The 19,695-nt window shown below is 38.1% G+C and overlaps 1 protein-coding gene across 1 annotated transcript; it reads right to left on the bottom strand.

Moving 5' to 3' along the window:
* Nucleotides 1-618: 618 nt before the first annotated feature.
* On the bottom strand, nucleotides 619-13,007 carry LOC139713135 (uncharacterized). The gene is made up of 11 exons (XM_071624887.1): nucleotides 12,648-13,007; nucleotides 11,237-11,400; nucleotides 10,613-10,685; nucleotides 10,109-10,291; nucleotides 8,727-9,032; nucleotides 7,138-7,441; nucleotides 6,273-6,368; nucleotides 5,000-5,202; nucleotides 2,305-2,402; nucleotides 1,470-1,705; nucleotides 619-869 (listed from the first exon to the last, which is right to left on the bottom strand). Exons 1-11 carry the CDS (start codon nucleotides 13,005-13,007, stop codon nucleotides 619-621), a joined length of 2,274 nt encoding a protein of 757 aa, XP_071480988.1.
* Between the last annotated feature and the right edge of the window lie 6,688 nt (nucleotides 13,008-19,695).

The following is a 19,695-nucleotide window of genomic DNA, read 5'->3' as shown; positions in this document are numbered from 1 at the left end:
GCTTGACTCTCTCATATTATGTGACCATGCATCCCTGCAAACAACAAAAAGTCGCACCAACTGATTTTATGTGAGGACTCAATAAAGGTGAAATGGGTCAACCCAGTCAGTTTTTTCCATATTTTATAAAAGAGCTAATTTTAAAGCTGAGAGTCTGCTCTATTTCAACCTGACCTTATATAAAAATCCGTCCAGCGACTTTTTGCTGGTTTTGTGATGTAGGGTCGCATACATTCTTGTCCTGGCCTGAGAGGTACGTAGGTCATGAGTAATTGATTTTTTTTTTTTTTTTTTTTTTGGGGGGGGGGGGAATTTTGAGAGAAGATTGCAGAAGGATGCTGTGCTCGCAACAAACTCCAATGGCTTCCAAATGCAAAGCAAAATTTGCTTTTAAAAGCAAAGAGTGCAGAGACCTCCTCATACACCGAATCAATTATGAATATCTGCGCTAGAAACGAACAAGTACATGAGCGCTGCTCATTTAAAGAGGTAACTACACATAGATGACAAATCGTCATCCGATAAAAATGTCACAAAATGCAAAACAGTTCCGTCTATGGGAGGAAGTAGCATATCTTTACAGATGCAAGTGTCTCTGCGGGGTATCACCAGATGACGCTAGCTCATCGGTCCCTTGGCAACCAATGATGTCATCGACGTCGGGGTCAGGATCGGCGCTGCCGTGAGCAGCGATCGCAGATTGTGGCTGTCGGAGTGGACGGGCGCCGTCGACGGAATGCTGCTGGTGGCAGCAGTGGCTGCAACGGATGACGACGACGCTGCTGTGGTAGTTGTGGAGGTAGTGGGTGAGGAGGAGGAGGATGCAGGGTTCTCTGTGGCAGGCGTGGTGGCAGCACTCTGCTTCTCGTCTGTGGGAGACAACAAAGATGAGTGATCATCAGAAAACTGCTGCTGGAGATTTCAAATCCGCCTAAAAACCAAAAAATTATTTTCCCTGACATTATATGGCCTTTGTGATGATGCTCACATATACAAGAATAGCATAGATACAAGTTGATTTGAAAATAGACAAGGCGAAGGAAAAATATACAAGCCAGAAAATGCTTAAAGGATGGTACTGTTTCAGTTGAGATGGGACTTCGGGTTTCCAACTTTTTTTAATGATGATTCTTTTTTAGATAATGAGAAACTTCTTATGAAATATAAAAGAGCATATAATTCTAAGAGGAAGTCAAAGTTTATTTGATGAAATAATGGCTAAGATATCCAAAACAAAGTGATCGTAACAAAAGGTGGGACACACCTTTTTATTAGGATCACTTTGTTTTGCTTTGTTTTCAGATATCTCAGTCATTTTAAAACCGATTTTCATCAAGTTAACTTTGAATTTCTCTTAGAGTTGTATGCTCTTTAACATTCTCATAAAGTGGTTTCCATGTTTCTGGCAAAACGTTAAAACCTGAATCCTCACCTCAACCAATACTATACCATCCCGTTAACCCACTCACCCATTCTCTTTTTGTAAGCCTTGGTCAGTGCCTGAAAGCACACCGTGGGGTCACTCTCGTACCAGTGTGCAATCTTCTCCCGCTCCTCCGGCTTGCACTCCTCGAAGCGCAGCCAGCGGTAGGAGGCGCAGCGGCTGGCCCCCGCCAACCCCTGGATCAGGTTCTGGATGGTCGGGTGCGAAAAGCCGAAGAACTCCATGGCGCGGTCCCGCGACTCGTTCACGATGTCTTCCCCGCTGGAGAATGAGATGGGAGAGGAACAATATCCAGTCATACAAAGAAAATATGACATACAATTTTAAGCTAATGTAACACCAGAAATATTAGTGGCATGTAGCTCTCATGAATTGGAGGTGATGGGCCTTTTCGCAGCACAAAACTTTTGCGAATTGTCACTGGCATTCAATGCAATGTTTAGACAATACATAGATATATAGATTTCTTTATTTTGTAATACATTAAATCATTACAAGAGATTAGAAAATCTGCTTTAATAGAAAGGTATTACCATTCAAGGAAAAGAGATTGCTGTAACCGAGTACAACAAAAAATAACAGATAGAGAGAGAGAGAGAGACAAAGAGGGAAAGAGAAAGAGGAAAACATGGGAAGAAAGAAATGGAGGTGGAACCGACATGGCTTGAAAGAGATATTGGAAGATCTCAGAAAGGTACAAACGACTGCTGTATAATCAACAGGGGAAAAAAAGGGTTTCTGCTACTTGGCAAAGAAAAAAGGAGAGAGAGAAAAATAGGGGAGGGGGGAAGAAAAAGAAAGGGAGAGAGTGAGTGAGTCTTACAAGAAAGTGGAGGAAAGAAAGCAGCTATCACACTCACAATGCTTTGTTGACGGCCTGCAGCAGTTTCTTGTGACATCTGGATGCGGAATTTGCCGAGAAGGTGACCGGAGGATCGCTGTCGTCTGTTATTTCAAACTGAGTAGGCAAAGATATGGCACCAGAAATCATTGCTTGATGTAGTCATTATTCTGTAAATATTCCTTATGTCCTAGGAAAATTGCCCGAGACGAAAAAAGTGGACATTGTCAATGTTGGAAATATGATGCATCAATAGAGGACTTTAGACAGCACATTACTCCTTGTTAATAGACCCAAGTAGCGACAAAAAGGAACTGAAAATAAAAATGATATAAAGAATTGAAGATACAGGGAAATCATTACCCCTTATAACAAGATCACTTACAGAAGGATAACATTTTGACTGAGGTGAATTCTGCAGTTCCAATTCTTCATTAATGTGCTTAGCTGGTCATTTTTTTTGTACGTTTAAAACAAGGTACCGTTATAACAAAGTAAAAATCAGTGGGCCCGGCAACCTTGTTATAAAGGGGTTTCCCTGTAAAACTGACTCTTAAAATTAGCAGCACACATGAAAGGATTAAAGATCCTGTTTCTCTTTCAAATCAGCATATCTTGAACTTTATTGCACAGTTTCTATGAATTTAACCAGTGTCTTCTAACATTTCTCTGATGAGTACTGTGTAAGTTATTTTCATGAGGGTCTAATTTTCGCAAATTTCGCAAATTTAACAACACACGGAAATCTCTTGAACTGATAGGCATTAGTGTACTTACGACAGCCTTGGTGTCAAAATTGAGAAAAGAACAGCTCATGAAAATGTCTGACTTCCACATTTGCAAAAATATCGTAACACGAAAATAGCAGCTTACACAGTAACAGTAATATTAAGAGTGGCCTGTGAAATGAGGACAAGACGTGCATTTTTGCAGTGAACTTTACAAGGACCTGAGGACCAGTTCAACTTCATATACATGTGGATAGAGTGAAAGCAGCAACATCTGCAGAACACATCAGTGAAAGTTTGAGGAAACTCGGACAATCCAATCAAGCTGTCCTTTGATATATGTGACCGTGCACCTCAAAACGAACATAAAGTCGCACACACTGATTTTGCGTGAGGACTGAAAATAAGTGAGACGGGTCAACCCAGCCGAACTTGACTTTTTCATATTTTCTGAAAGAGCGGGTCTTCTCTTACATTATGCTAAAATTTGGTATCATAAAACGGGCAGGAAAGTGTGTTTTTTTAGCAGTTTATCTTGAACATTTTTGGTAGAATAGTGTGATTAGGTGTGTCTTTAGAATCCCTTTTTCATTTCTGAAAAAGCTTGTCCACACTCTTCACTTTCAACTCTAACAACTTTGGAAAGGATAGTGCTACTGCTTTGAAAGGTGGCATTAAATATGGACAGAATGTGTTAATGAGGCATGCTTAATTTCAGTTTAATCTGATAATCCCTTCATTGTTGTTACTCTGGTGGTTTACTTCCTGTTTTTTGTCCCATTCATAGCACAGCCAGCACGGTTTGGTAAAGATTAAGTGCTTGAATAGACACTGTACTTCAGAGCCTCTTTTCTCAGTTCACACTTTTCCTGAGTTTGAGCTTTCTTTCCAATACAGTGGAAACTCGATATAACGAGATGGTCGGGACCGAGTCATTTTCCTCGTTATAGCCGATATCTCGTTATATCAGTAGGCATAAAAGAAGGCATAAAATAAAGACATTAATTTGCACATGTGGGACTACCCATCATATTTCAATCAATTCTGATAACTTGATATTATGTGTAAGGGAATTACTCACCTTTATGGGTAAGAAGATGTTTTTCGCCAAGGAAATCCAATATCAAGAATGTGTTTCTTATTAATTGTAGATGTTTGAATTTGTAAATTTATATAGCTTGCGATTGTATGAAGATCGTCTGTGGATTGGTATGTGGTTATCGTATGGGTGTGTGTTGTGTGGAAAGCTTGAATATGGTCTGCACAATGCTGTGTGTGTATGTGACACATTCTGTATATGACTGCGTGTGTGTGTGTGAAGACGGGGAATTCCCTAAGTAGAAGGTCAATCACAGCATCAGATTGCCTCACACCTGCTAAACGTCATGATGATGTCATGTATACATATGGCAGTCCCACCACATTTTCTGCATGTATCAGTGTGCGTGCACACACACTTCACACGTACAACATGCAGTGCTAGCTGGAGTGCACTGAAGAAAATGATTGTGTGTGTACAAGACAGTTTTTGGCGCATCAAGCTTTACAATCTCGGAAGATGATAGCACAGGCGAAGTAAAGCCTTACCGAAGGCATTTTGCTTTACCTCGCTATAGCAGGTTTGATTTACTATGTTTTTCTTTGTTTGGAAGTCACAAAATTTATCTCGTTATAGCAGTTATTTCGTTATAGCCGATCTCGCTATAAGAGTAGCATTTTACATAGACTTGTGTGGAAGGAAATTTGGGACCGAGAAAATTTCCTCGTTATAACCGATATCTCGTTATAGCAGTGTTTGTTATACCGAGTTTCCCCTGTATTTAGATAGGTTAGGAGAGTACATTCGATTTGAGTTATACATCATTTTAAAGCTTAAAGTCTGCTCTTCAAGAATATGTCTTCACTAAAAATTCATGTCTGGCGACTTTTTGTTTGTTTTGAGGTGCAGGGTCACATATTTATCAAAGAAAGCCCAGAAGAGCTCACCAGGGCTTCGCCGTCCGAGTTGAGAATCTTGCAGGTGTAGACGCAGCGCTTGCGGGGATCCGTCCTGCCGCCGTAGACCCGCGTGCTGTGGAAGCCGGCTGGGTAGATGTAGCGGTCCGAGTGGAAAGTGGATTTCTCTGGTAGCACCTCGCCCAGGCTGTGCACTGTCAGGCTCCCTAGTACAATGGGGAAGATTGGCTGGTCTGGGGGCAGGGGAAGGGGGGGGGGGGGGGGGGGTGAAGATGGGTGTGGCGTATTGATTTGGATTTTGTTTCAATTTGGATTTTGTTCATTCATTTCCGGACAAATGAAATTCTCTAAAAAAGATGCATAATTAAACACAAAACAAGGCAAACAACAGCTACTGCGAATAGGTGAAAGTTTCCTCAAATTGTTATGTGGATTCCACATTGCAGAAAGATTAATGAAGCAATCCATAGGAATTCTAAGAAAAGCAGTTCATCTGTTCAAAAGCTTTGAATCTTTTAATTCCACATGCCACCCTCTCCTCCTGATAATCCTTAGATTATATGTGATATGAAATAGCAAAATAATGTAAATAAAGTTACCAAAAGAGGACACAGGTCTTCTTTTTCCTGTTACCTGTTTTTTAACACACATTTGGAGAAAATAATTAAGTAATTAAACTAATCAACTAAATTTCTTCTACGTCTTCTAAAATGGCGTTTATGCTCAACTTTTCGGGGCTGGAAACAGCATTTTGAGAGCAAAACACAGTTGCATCCCGACTCATCTTGATATAAACAGTGTTTCAAAACATTGATTCAAAATGCAAGAATTTGTGCATTAAAAATCAGCATGTTGCTCTAATCATGTTTACAGGGGACGCATAAATACACAACACATAATTATAATGATGTTTATGTGACATTATCTCTATCCCTTTCCATTTCACATGAAGTAGAAACGTATGCTGAACAGTTCATTACAATAGAGGTTTAGACTATTTCACCAATGCACAGTGTATGTTTGTGGCATCAACTCTTTCTTGAGCTTGAAAAAAATGGAGAATAAACAGTACCCCTGTGAATGGCGTTTGGAATCAACGTGATTTCAAAACACTAATTTTGCCTTTGAAAACTCAGCATAAATGCATCCAAAAAAGAGCCAGGTCAAATCCATTTCAAAGTCTTTAGAGAAAAGAATCTTTGTGAAGGTTTCCCTTTAAAGGCAAGCTTGAACACTGAAACGATTCCCCCTATAGTATAAAATGTCCCAATTAGGAGAAGCAAGTTTAGAATGAGACACCAACCTGCAGCATCCAGTGGAATGGGAAGAATGTGTCTCTTGAGGCTGCTGCTGGGTTTCTTCTTCTTCACCACATTCATTTCCTGCTTCTTCTCAGCCTCTGTGGGGATTTTTTATAAAACAAATACTGCATCATCAGAGGTCAGCTTTCATCATTTCTACATTAACAAGCAACACAAACTTTATGTAGTGTCGACTACACCAGTATCAAGGAACAATCATTAAAAGAAATATATCAAAAAAAAAATACTAATAACAATTTCAAACAAAAACCTTTTGAAGCGTGAAAGGCAATTTCTTGCTCCTTGAAAGCACAACAAACAAGCAAAACAACATCAAACATATGAGGAAGACATTCCATTATTCCACCTCCACTATTCAAACAAATAAAAACAAACACATTCAAATTGTGTAGAAAGGAATTGAGATAGCTTTGTTGATACAAAGAACTCATTACATAATACTTTCCAGTCAACTTATTAAATCCAAATCAGATTTCAACATGATAAGCTGATGAATCAACAGTCAAACTGTGAAATTGTAAACAATAACTGAACATCTATGAGACAGGTCATTGGAAGAGGTATAAGCAATGTATTTGTAAAAAATGTCTGTAAAAGTGGGAAAATGTGGACTATATTACAATGCTAACTTTGGACATCACTTTATATACTTACAATCTACAATTTGTGGGGAGATTTTGTATTTTCAATGCACCAGTCAACTGTTACACGTTCTGTGACTGAAATAGACCCACATTTACAGGGAAAAAGACATATCATGATATGAATAGTATGTACAAACGTACTTCAGTGCTTCACAATTTGACTTGGTATCATTCATGGTCTTAAGTGCCCCTTTGAACTCACCTTTAGCAGCCTTCTTGTTTTTCTTGTGCTTGTGTCGATTCTTGTCCTTCTTCCTCTCTTTTTCTTTTTCCTTCTCCTTCTCCTTCTTGGCCGCCTTCTCGTTCTTCTCCTTCGTCTTCTTCTCCGCCTCCTTCTCCTTCAGCGCCGCCTCCTTCCTGGCGGTCTGCCGGTCACTCTCCACGATGGACTGACCGGTCAAGGCCTGGTAGTGGAGGAGGCGCAAGAGGAGGAACCGTCGCTCTGCCCTGGCTCTCGGGAGCTTTGCCTCGGTTCTGGCAACCTCGTCGCACAGCGCTGCATTTTCCTGGATGTCAGAAAAATGAGTCGTGTCTGGTCAAAGCACTGATGTTTGGTCAAAGTATTATTGGCAAAAAGAGTACTCCAAAGATGTGACGGCAAGAAAAGAAAACAGTTATGGTCAGGATGACCACAAATAATGCGTGTTTTACTCCATGGCAAAAAGGTGCAAGTAACAAATGAGCTAGTTCTCAAGAATAAGCAAAGTACAAATCTTTCCAAAACAGTGACATTACTGCAATGTTACAATGTTTTGATACTGACCTCATTCTGCAGAAAAGGTGTTACTACTTACAGATTGACATTCAAGAAGGATAATTATGTTTAGTCTTCTCTCAAATATGAATTACTCAGGAGTGGCTGGCTGGTCACTTCCTCTTTTTTGACAAAGTACACTTGTAGAGCGTCGGTGTAATGCAAGTTCTCAATTCTCACCATACACAAACAATCTTTGAGACAGAAAAGTTAAAATAATTGTTGAGTGAACTCATATTCATACATATAATATATAAAACCTTTTACATTGATGGATTAACACAATGAATAAAATGGTTCTTGAAAAGGTTCATGATAACTCCATAACATTTAATGCTTATTCCATATGTTTCATTACATTCTTATCTTTGTGAATTTTGCCAGTCATCTGATACTAGTAAAGAACGGCTGCTCCTTCAGCATAAATGCAATGATTCTTTTATCAAAGGTGGGAGATCACAAACAGCTCTCTTAAAAAAAAAGAAGAAAAAAAATGTAATTTACTTCTCATTCTGTCACTGCACATGGTTCTCAATTACAGATTTAACTAACCATGAAATTCTCTGCAAGTTCCAGTTCAGGAAACTAATTCACCAAATGTATGGCATATACATATGATATATACATTAAGCCCGTTCTCAGTTACAATTTGAGCACAAGCAGAAAAAAAAGTGATTGCCGAAATAGACGTATGAAAAACTAGAGAGATTTCCATGAAAACTATGGTATCATATTCATGTATGAACCAAGGTGCATATTGGTATGTGCAGATGGATGGGTATTCTTTTCAACCAAATCAACAAAAGCTATCGTGCAGCACTTACAATACATGTTCATTACTGCTCTGTACTTGGCTTTCTTTTTTCAATTGCTCTCGTAATTTGAATAATCTCTAATTAATACATGTTTCAAAGGGTTTGTGTTTCTTAAGGGCATAGCAGACCAAACTGTGAACCAGCTTATTTCACCCTGTGGAAACAGTACATAAGAATGCATCAGGATGTTGTCTGGTATAAGGACAAAGGGTGATGACTTACAAAGACCAGGGCCTTGATGAGTCTCCGCAGGTTCTGACTCTTCCTCCTGAACTTTTCCCGCTTGGCCAGGAGCATCGCTGCTGCGCTGCCCGGGGCCGGTTTCGATGATGCAGACTTCGACAAAGATGCCGACGATGAAGCGCTCTTGGCTGCCGAGGCGGCCTTGGCAGTGGCTGATGACTTTGTGGTAGTGGATGTCTTGGCTGTTGTAGTTGCTGCTGCAGTTGTCTTGGTGGCGGATGTGGTGGCAGAGGAGGAGGAGGACTTCTTGCTTGACTTCTTGGCTGCCTTCCGCTCTTCGGGGGTCTGGAAGAGCCAAAATGAATCACAGGAACACATGATGAACTTGAAAAGCACTAAGAGAGCACAGACCTCTGCCAAGTAAGCAACTTGTTTCTCCCCATACATGCTAGCAATGTCCAGCACGGAAGCCGTTTGTATCATGTCATCAACTTCCAGCTGCGCGGAGTATGTAGACCTTCAGTAAGCGCAGTTTGGACTCCCAAGTTCATTGACCTTGTATGCCAAAAGATTTGATAATCCTTCAAAAATCCTTTTTAAAATTCCTGGATCACTACCGAAATTTAATCATCTGTTCCTTGTGTCATCAACTTTTCCTGCAAGTTTAATTCAGATCCATTAAAAACTTTTTGAGTGATTTTGCAAACAGTCAAACCAATGCTGGTGTCACTTAAACTCCGTCCTTAGTGGAGGTAATAATGGGAAAGTGGAACACACTTGCAAAGATCTATGAAGCAAGTCCCAATCATACAGGGTGGAAAAAAATTGAAATGAAATGGCAAAAAAGCCTACTACAATAAATCATAAAACATGCACAGATTGTCTCTTTCATGAAATTAGAGTAATGCACTAGTAGCATTTTCCATGGGGAGAAGAAATGTTATGACTGACAATCTGCAAATTCATATGCAACTGTATAGATTTGGCATCATGTACCAAGCACCTGATACTAAAGACAAGTAGCTTTGTGACTACAGTTGACTCCCTTCATAGTGCAGTCCTCGGGACTGGCAGTTTTCTTTCTTTACATTGAAATTTCATTCTAAAAGAAGAAATATAGTACATAAAGATTCTCACAAAAAGTTATTGTAGGACATTAAGTTTGACTTTGTTCAATCAGGAATTTCAATATAACCGAATTTGTTATCACGAAAGCGTACTATACAGAGTTTGCAACATCTCTTAAGGGTCAAAATGACCAGGTTAGGATGGCAACTCTTGCTGGAATGACAACTTCCCATAGCAACAGCCAATCAAGAAGCTGCATTCTTGTTGTTACCATGACAATCCAGCAAGAGTTGCTATCAAGACTATCATATCAACTTTTTATGAAATGGGGCCCAGATGCCATGGTCACTCACCATCAGGCTGAAGACGTCCAGCTGGGGGTCCAGTCGCTTGAAGCACTTGCTGCCCTTCTGAATGTCCCTGTGCATCAGGGTCTCCAGGCTGGAGCGGGCATTGGGTCCAACCAGGCCCTGGGCCACTATCCGCTGCTTGATGTCCTTCAGGGCCAGTGGCTCCTGGGCCTCTCCGAGCACAATCTGGACCAGAACAGATAATGGAAGGGCAGGGCTCGACAGCAGTGGCCTTGGGCCATTAAAAACTGTGAGATTCCATCTCATATCACAATGTAGAATGAAATCAGACATAATTTGTAAAAATTCAATTTCACAGGACAAGACATGCTGTCTTCATGTTGCAGTTAAGTGTTGACGTGACACTTCTCTTCTATACTAGGGTGAAGATTCAAGTTTATTAAAAGTGGGTGATACGTTCAAAGCTTAATCAGTATTTGCCTGACACAGCATGAAACAGTATACACACATGTGTGTGTGTGTGTGTGTGTGTGTCTTTATACTAACCTCAGCAGCATCCAACCAGGACATCTTGTCTATTGGGGGTCCCCTCACTCCATTACCCTGGACGTCAAATGCACTAAAAGTTGAAAAAATATAAAAACAGAACAAATTAAGAAATCAATCTACCACAAACACAAGCACGAAGATGACACAGAAGATTACACTAATATTTTCCTCTGGTGTTCTCTTAAGGCCACTAAAATAGATGAATCTGAAATTATGGTGGCCTGAAAAAGAGTGTAGTGGCCTGAGTTGTGACCCAAAATAAAAGGAAATATAAACTGCCATTTTGAATTTTACCTGCCCAATCAGAGAAAAAAAAAAGACCTTTTGGAAATTTGGTGGCCCCAGGCCATCGAGCCACAACTAATGTCGGCTTTTAGTATGCCTACTACAAAATGCTGAACCAGCTGAAATAATTACAAGAAAAAGAGACAATTTTGTAGGACTGCTAGCATTGAAACAACAAAATTAGGAAGGTTCTACTAAAAAAAAAAAAGATCTAGTCTCAAAGTTGCATCCATTCCCTCCAGACTACAAGGTAATAGCTAAAGGATTCAAATCTGATTGATGTGCCCAATGAAATCCCGTCAAATTGTGTTATAATTAGTCCCTAAACAAACTCACCTTGGAAAGAAGACCTGAGAAGGGTGCATGGCCGTGTGTTGTGGGAAGGGGAACCCCGGGGAGTGCTGGAGTCTCGCCTGGAGAAGGTTTGTGGGGGACTCAAGTGCCGTCATGGCCGGTGGGTAGGCAAAGCCACCAAACGGAGAGTGGCCCATGGGGGACAGCTGGGTGTTAAATGAGAAAGGGCTTTACGTTATGATAGACCACAAATTATTCATGACAAACAGATACATCACGTAAAGAGAGGTCCACTGGCCACATAGAGGTCCACATAGAATATAGGCATGTTGAATGGAAGTAATCTTGATATTGTGCATAATGGACAATATTGTTACAGCTAAGTGCAACAACGTATATGTGAAGTGTCTTCGAGATACTTGGCACACTAGTTTTGAGGGCTCTAGAACTCAAGATGGTATCTGCTCTGGTTTCGTCTTTACCGGTATGGTACCTTATATTATTTCTGAACATATTTGACCACAACAAATTAGCCCCAATCAAAGGACAAACCTTTTGCGAAATTTGTCTGAAGTATGTTTGCAGAACATATAAATCTATGGATCCTCGGAGTATTTGACTCACTGGTGGGGGACTAAATTCTTCTTATTATGAGCATGAATGTTTCTTCACAATCCTTAAAATACAATTTTATAAAGATGTTGCGCAAAAATATATTTGTAGCACATTGCCGTTAATTTAAAAACAGAAAAATCTGTCTGTCCGGTGGAGTCTTTTATCATTTTTTTTTTTTTTTTTTAATTGGCTCTCCTCCATGGACATATAGGAGGGGATCTGTGAAGCCAGACGCAGTCTCCATGGAACAGAATTCCCGACGACCAGATACAGACCGATCTTTCGGTCAATGCTGTGATCGTATGCTATCTCCTTGAGGAGAACCCTGAATCTATTTGACGAAAAATTGTATAACTACTGATGAAAGCAAAAATTGAGACGTAAAATTCAAACAGCAGACACAACAATCCACAACAAACTGGATGGTTGTCTGGCAAACAGTATTTGCTACGCATTACTCGTTGCCTTGCAGCATTTTTCAAAGACAGCTCCGGACTAGAGACTAGAGAGAGTAGCTAGCTACCACTGCTCTGTGGGCATCTCTTGAATGTGGGACAAGGTATCAATGACTTAAAATCCTGGGAATGTGATGATTATCATGTTAAGTTGTTGATGAAGCCTGCGTCTATAGAACCATGATCTAACCGTTAGCCGTTAGACCTATCACTTTTCTACCAAATAGAAAAGGGAATATTTTCGGGCAACCTCCTTGTTCATGTGTTTGAAAAATTCAAAGAGGTACTAGTCCCGTGTACGATACAAAAATGACAATAAGATTTCAGCACGGTTGAAAAAGTTGCCAAAATAGCTTGCTAACATTACAAATCATTATATTTACCAACGGCTGTCCGTCTGGAGTTCGTGGGCCCGGAGGCAAGCCGTGCAGACCGACAGGGCCAGAAGACATGGAGAGAGGCAGTCGTAAGCCCGCCGCTGGAGGGGCCGCAGCCGCGGCAGATGTGCTTGCACCGACCATATTCCCAGCAAAGCTCATGCGGGGAGTTCCGGTGGCACTCATCATCGGCGACATGCTGTATGCACTGACGAGGTTCGTGGCGGCAGATGAACTCGCATTCCGAGCAGATTGCGGCGGCTGTTGGTCCATTGAATGACCAAGGAATGTGACCCCAACTTGACTGAAATCGTGGTTCGTCGTGATAACAGGATTTTCGCCATGACTTGTTGTTGGGTGTTGCATTTTAGAGATTAATTCCGAGTTAGCTTTGACTCAGTGGGGTACACACTCACAAAAAGAAGGCCCTACTGAGTACTTAGTGTACCAATAGAGGGCAGCAGATTTTTTTTTTTCTTTTTCTGTTCCAAACAATGCTTCTATCATCCATCCCGATTTTTATAGCAAATACATTGATTTGTAATGTTAGCAAGTTATTCTGGCAACTTTTTAACCGTACTGAAGTCTTATTATTTTTTTTCTATCATGCTAACCTCTTTCAAACAAGGAGGTTGCTCTAAAAATAACACAAACAGTTGAAATTTACCCTGGCCCTTACTAATCAATAGAAACTTGATGCAGACTTTTAAGTTCAAGTCAAAACTTAAATTAATCACTGTTAGTGTGATAATCATTGACATTTTCTATGCTTTGCCTTTGAAGTTGTTGATACTTATCCCACATTCAAGAGATGCCTAACGGCATTAGCTAGCTAGAGAAGAGTGCAGCAGTGGCATGCAGCTACTCTCTGTCTGTGAATTGCTGCAAAGCTCCTACATTTTTACATATCTACTCCATACTTGCCAACATTTTGAAATCCTGATTTTGCGAGGGAGCGGTGCGCTTAGTCTTTATTCAAGGCAGCGAAGGGAATATCCAAAGGTTATGATCATGTCCAAAGCACTTAGTGTTTATACAAGACGGCGAAGGGAATATCCAAAGCTTATGATGCATAGTACATGTATATCCCTTTATCTAAAAACAACAACAACAACAAAAGCAATTCCTAGTGAATTTTACCGTATTTTTCAATCATTATCATTTTCCGGTGAAAACATTACGGTGAAAACACTAATACCACGCCAATGTCGCTTTATTTCCATCCAACAATGAGAGATAATGCAAAAAACAATGTACCGGTACAATACAATACATTTAGATAAATAATGTTGTAAATGAACAGGGTGATTTTTGTTTAAAACTGATCTATTCGTTGAGAGGGTAGTATAAAAACAGTATAGATAATCCCTTTTATTAGGAACTTTAGATATGATAACGGTACATTGGTCTAGATAAAGACTAAGTGCATCGCGTGACAGCTATGGACATCATAACCTTTTGGATATTCCCTTCGCTGCCTTGAATAAAGACCAAGAGCACCGCGTTTACAACAGAACACCTGTGAACATACAGAAGACAGTCGGCTCTTCTTTATATAGTGCAGTTTCGAATCAGAACTATAGGGATATAAAAACGAGACCAAATTGGTTAAAAATTCATTTATTATGACTAAGCTACTCATTTGGAAATGCTATCATAGCTCGATAAGCATATCTATGCCCGACAAACAAAATGACACCAAAAAGGTTTTGCCACCTCAGGTGGTACCAATAACCCATTTTTCGGGTCTTGGCCCATGGACTATAGTGGTTTTGAGGGGAATGCGCATTACGAGCTCTGCTTTTTAGATAACCCATTTTCAACATTTCAATCATGCATCCTGGCTTCACAATTTACTGTGTATTTATATCATAATCATTATTTTGGTATATGAAAGAATATATATTTTTTTCTTTAATGAAGTATTTTGAACACTTATATGGCCTATTTTATATAATATTATATATGATATACAAATTGTATTTATATATAATATATATCATATAATATATTATATATATATATATATATATATATATATATATATATATATTATAATGAATAAATAAATGAAAATTGTATCCCGTTGTTCGTGTGTTTGGTGTGAACATTTGTGAGTAGGTTAGAGAGCGAATGATCTTGCCAGGCAATGGCATGATCGCCTGAAGCAATTTGTACACTATCTTCTATGTGACACAATAATGATATTGTTGCGGCAACTTGTTGCTGCAACAGTATCATTATTGTGTCAATAGTGTGCTTTCATAAAATCCCATTACTTTCTCATTGTGAGTCCCTACATTATAAAACTACTTTTGCCTCTATTTTTGCTTGTTTATATTTATAGATAGCTGTCAACTTAAAATGAAGAATGACATTGCCTTAAAACTGAACTTTAATGCTATTAAAGTTTAGTCACACAACTCAACCTGACGGAGCATTGCTTCAATGTATTTTAATATTGGACTACAATTAAAAAAAAAAAAGATATCTAAAGCAGCGTTTCCAAGGGTAAGCCTACTTTATTGCGAGACTTATTTCAGTTCTGATTCTCATTTTGTGACTTGAATCCTATAGTACTACACTCGCTACACTAAAACACTCATCTGATATATTTGCGCACATATAATTTTCATGTATATTATACATGTGTAAACAAAGATAATTAAGTTTGTCTTTTCGTTAGTTTTCACATATTGACTTAAGCTACAGTTCTATGTGTAAATTCATGTTTGTATATCATGCGGCTCCATGACAGACCACTTTAGTCTATTTTAGTGATTTTTTCTCTATACATATAATATATGCATACTACTTATATGTTTATCATATATATATATACATATTATGTGAATAACAGCAAAATGTTTCTGCTCTGAGTCTACAAAGACAGTTAGTTCACAACAGAGGAACAAACATTAATTTAAGACACAAAGATATAGAAACAACAGTTTATAAAATCGACAGAAACAGGTGATTTTACTTGTTACAAATGAAACTTTACATTATGGTCATTGATAAAAAAAAAAAAACTTATCAGCTGCATCACAGTCTCAACAGTAATCTTCCGTACTAGCCAATACTGGATTGGATTTAGCAAAATTGCATTGCTATAATAAGAAAAGCTGAAAGTTGAGTACCTTGAGAAAAACATCTGTTTCTATCACACGCAGGTAGGATAGGCTTCGATAGATATAGATAAAGCTTCATAGATTTCATAGTTTCATATTATATATATATCCTTTCATAATATTGATATTTTGGTCACCACAACACTTCACCACTTCACGCACAATCATGTATGTGCACGTGCGTGTATTTAGATCTTTGGTGTATTAACAAACCATCACCGCTATCAAGGAACACTGCATAATAATTGAAAATGGAATAATTTACATTCAAGAAATAACAAAACATTGCCCAATATCTTTATTGTAAATTAGTTTTTTTTTTCACGTTACTGACACTATCTCACCAGCTTATCGGTGCATTTATACAAAACGCACTGCACAAACGTACGTTTGGTATGCAAGTGAAAAAGAGAATATATATCATTTGAAAGATTTGAGATCTTATCTGCTACAAAACAAAGAAAGTGATAAAATACAATAGATAATAATATATATAGGTACTGTATCTGCAAAGAACTTTCTTATATATATATATATATATATATATATATATATATATATGAGTATATGAATATAAGAACGACCCAAGTCCATGGAAGACCATTTCGAGTAAACTAAAAAAAACTTCATATCTTTTTTGTTTGTCCAATAATATTCTATTTAACTGTGATGGGATGGCAACATTGTATATACAAATTAGAACATATATTATTATGACAATTAACACTAACATTAATTGTGGAGAGGCCATTTTGTGTGATGGACTTGGGTCGTTCTTTGATTCATATACATGATATTCTGCTATAGAGATGAGAGAAGGACGAGAGAGGGCGCTATAATATGAATGTAAGAATGACCCAAGTCCTTCATTCTTACATTCATATAAGATTTAACTCATTTATTTCAGGCACTTCCGGGGGTAATTAGGATTTATCATTTCTACACAAGATGAGTCCATGCATGAGCTACAATTTCCCATGTCAAACTGAATTTGGCCAAAAATTGGACTTGGGTCGTTCTTATATTCATATACTCATATATATATATATATATATATATATATATATATATATATATATATAGTATTGTTATATAAATTGCAGTAACATTGGTTGATAACCACAAAAGGGGGAGAAATGGTTTATTTCTTTTTTTTGCTTTTTTTTTTGCGTTCAGACTTTTATTAAATCATAATGAATCGACTGTCAGTAGATCTATGTACAAATAAGATAACAATATACTCCAGTCGATTTTTGATTCTTTGCTCTTAAAGAAATCAATCATTCCATAAAATTAATATCCTATACTCGACGCTATACGATGAGTTTCACTTACAACTTCTTTGAGCGTTTTTACCTATTTAAGAACGTACTGACATAAACTGGTTCAAATTCCTGGAATTCAGTGAATCATTGATATAAAAACTGCTCCTTCTATATGTTCATTTAGGAGATAATTTCTTTTTTTTAACGATCTCATAATAATTCCTCAGAATTGGACTAGCCTATATCATAAGCGTATTAATGCGACTCCCTATAAGGGAATCTGCATTGCCAGATTTTCGTTATCGGTTGCAAAACAGTCAAGCTGTGCATTCGTGCTTACTCTTGGCAATCGTTCTGCATGCAAATTAAGATGTGACTCATGTAGTTATATTACAGATGTATTGTATGATTGACGAGAATGATGATAATAAATTATTGTTGAAAATATTTATACTGCTGTTATTTTGAACAATGTTAATCAAATTGCAGAAAATTGATTATTTGAAAAAAAGGCATACAGAAAACAAATCAAACCTAACAAAATCAGATCAAATCAAATCAAATCAAATGAAATCAAATGAAATCAAATCAAATCAAATCAAACCCTTATCATCGCCACTATTGCCCGAATTCAGTTAGGGTTTGGATTAGAGTGTCTTCAAGCCCATTTCGCAATTATTCCATTATTTTCCTTCTCTTCCAAAGGTGTCACACTTGAAGAGTTTGTTTGCAAAAACCGATAAGTCCATTTTTGAAGATTTTGAAGTACGGTCTCTGTCATAAAGTACAAAATAATACTTTTTAAATGATGTAATGGTCACTACATATAAAGGTACATTTTTGAAGTTATGGTCAAAAGAAGCAAAAATTTTGTTATAATTCTCTTTTTTTCTTGACCTTTAATCGCAAATATCTCTATTTGGCAAATATGGACTTAAAGGTTTTTGCGAACAAACTCTTCACTTATATTTTATTTTTCTACAATCTTCCAGATGTCTCCGTCTCTGTTTGATTCTCTTGTCTGTTCTCTGTTGTCTTGTTGCTTTATAGTCTTGGCTGCCTTCGTCTTATTTTTTTCTTCCAGGAGGGTCCCACATTCCACAGGCAGTCTTTACAGTGGGTCCCTCCATTTTTCACACAATGTATATTGTTTACTTCAGGTCAATTACTTTGTAGAATACAAATATACTTTGCCTTGAGAGTTTCAGGTAAAAACTGCGGGCAGAGGTGACTCCAAAATAGTGCTTCTTAACGTGTGGCGCAGCCCCGATGTGAATCGTACTTTTGGAGGCACCGAGGCCTAAAGTTTTAACCAGAAACTCGAAATTAGGCAGAAAATTGTTATATATTTTAGATTTAAAAAAAAAAACAAATGGAGGGAAATTTGTTGGGGGAGAAGTCATGTGGTTGATGCGATGTTGCAGAGAGATCCTACGTCACGGACCGTACAAAATCAGCGCTCATTGTCAGAGCTGCTTTGTAATGTTTTGTTGGAAATTGCTACGTTTCACAGAGTGACGGACGGGTACGAATCAGTGCCCGTCAGAATTGCTTTGTGACGTCACAATTGATTTGTGTCATCATTTCACATTGTAATATTCACCATCTAGGAAATGTCGTCATGAATGTGACGTCATTTTGTAAATAGTACGCCATGGTGTGTCCTATGGGCTCCATGCCAACATTCTGACATACTAGTAGCTGAAAAAAATATAATCACGTGAAGATCTTTCAACCAATCACTACAAAAATAATTTTTTTGATCCAAAATTAATAACATCCTCCATTACAATAGTCTGGCTTCCAGACCCTCTGCCGTACTATTTCGCTATTCAGGATATTGACGCCCTCAACGTCGAAAACTATAGTTTAAGGTGGTTTTGGTCGGCAAAGGCGACGACTACGTCGCCGCGGAGTTCAGTTGGCAAAGGGTCTGGAAACCAGACTATCGTTACAATGACACTGTATCGTTGCTATAAAGTTTCATTTTTTTGTTTGTTTTTTCATTTCTCTGTCATGAAAAGTGAGATCTATGTTATTTCTATCTTTTTTTTTGCCTAAAACGGAAATAGATTTTAAGTTGAATTGAAGCAGAGTAAAAACTTTCATCATTCGTTACAGCAGTTATAAACTCTTATAAACTCTTGACGAGGTTCGACTTCAGTATGGGCACTTCCCTCGTAAAGTAGTTTTCGCAGTGATTTGGCTTTTTCATTATATTTACCTCAGTAAAAAGTTTTAACCCTTTGAACAACGTCGTTCTCCAAACTAAGCTTCCAGTTTGCAGGATATTCATCATCTTGATCCATTTTTATCCTCGTTACTCCCATCATGATTAGAACGTATTCAGTCAAAATGAGTGTCATCACTTAACTATGCAACACATTTCTTTGACTCGCCGCTCATATCAGCATTGTTTCTCAATAAGAATGCAGTCTAAAAAACTGCATTTTGTACGCAGCTTCTCAGCTCTTTGACAATCTCCCTATAACCCTTATAGGACAATCAATGACATCAAATTGTCTGAGCCAGAAACGAAAAAAAAAAAAGAGCTGTATAATTGCAACAATTTATATTTAGAATAAAATTTCGGTACATTGAAATATTTGAAGAGTTTGTTCGTAAAAACCGATAAGTCCATTTTTGAAGATTTTGAAG

This window comes from Diadema antillarum, unplaced genomic scaffold, assembly GCF_040938485.1.
Source record: "Diadema antillarum isolate AM-2024a unplaced genomic scaffold, OU_Dant_1.0 seq00001910_RagTag, whole genome shotgun sequence".
NCBI lineage: Eukaryota > Metazoa > Echinodermata > Echinoidea > Diadematoida > Diadematidae > Diadema > Diadema antillarum.
The sequence above is the reverse complement of the archived record's forward strand: the minus strand, read 5'-3'. Positions and strand labels throughout refer to the sequence as shown.

What these genes read in the sequence shown, in the direction of transcription:
- LOC139713135 (XM_071624887.1), bottom strand. Translation starts at nt 13,007, where the DNA reads ATGCAACACCCAACAACAAGTCATGGCGAAAATCCTGTTATCACGACG. An exon ending in CCTGGTTGGATGCTGCTGAG is followed by an intron (nt 10,292 to 10,612) that starts GTTAGTATAAAG and finishes GTTCTGGTCCAG; the next exon opens with ATTGTGCTCGGAGAGGCCCA. An exon ending in ACTCGGACGGCGAAGCCCTG is followed by an intron (nt 2,403 to 4,999) that starts GTGAGCTCTTCT and finishes TTGCCTACTCAG; the next exon opens with TTTGAAATAACAGACGACAG.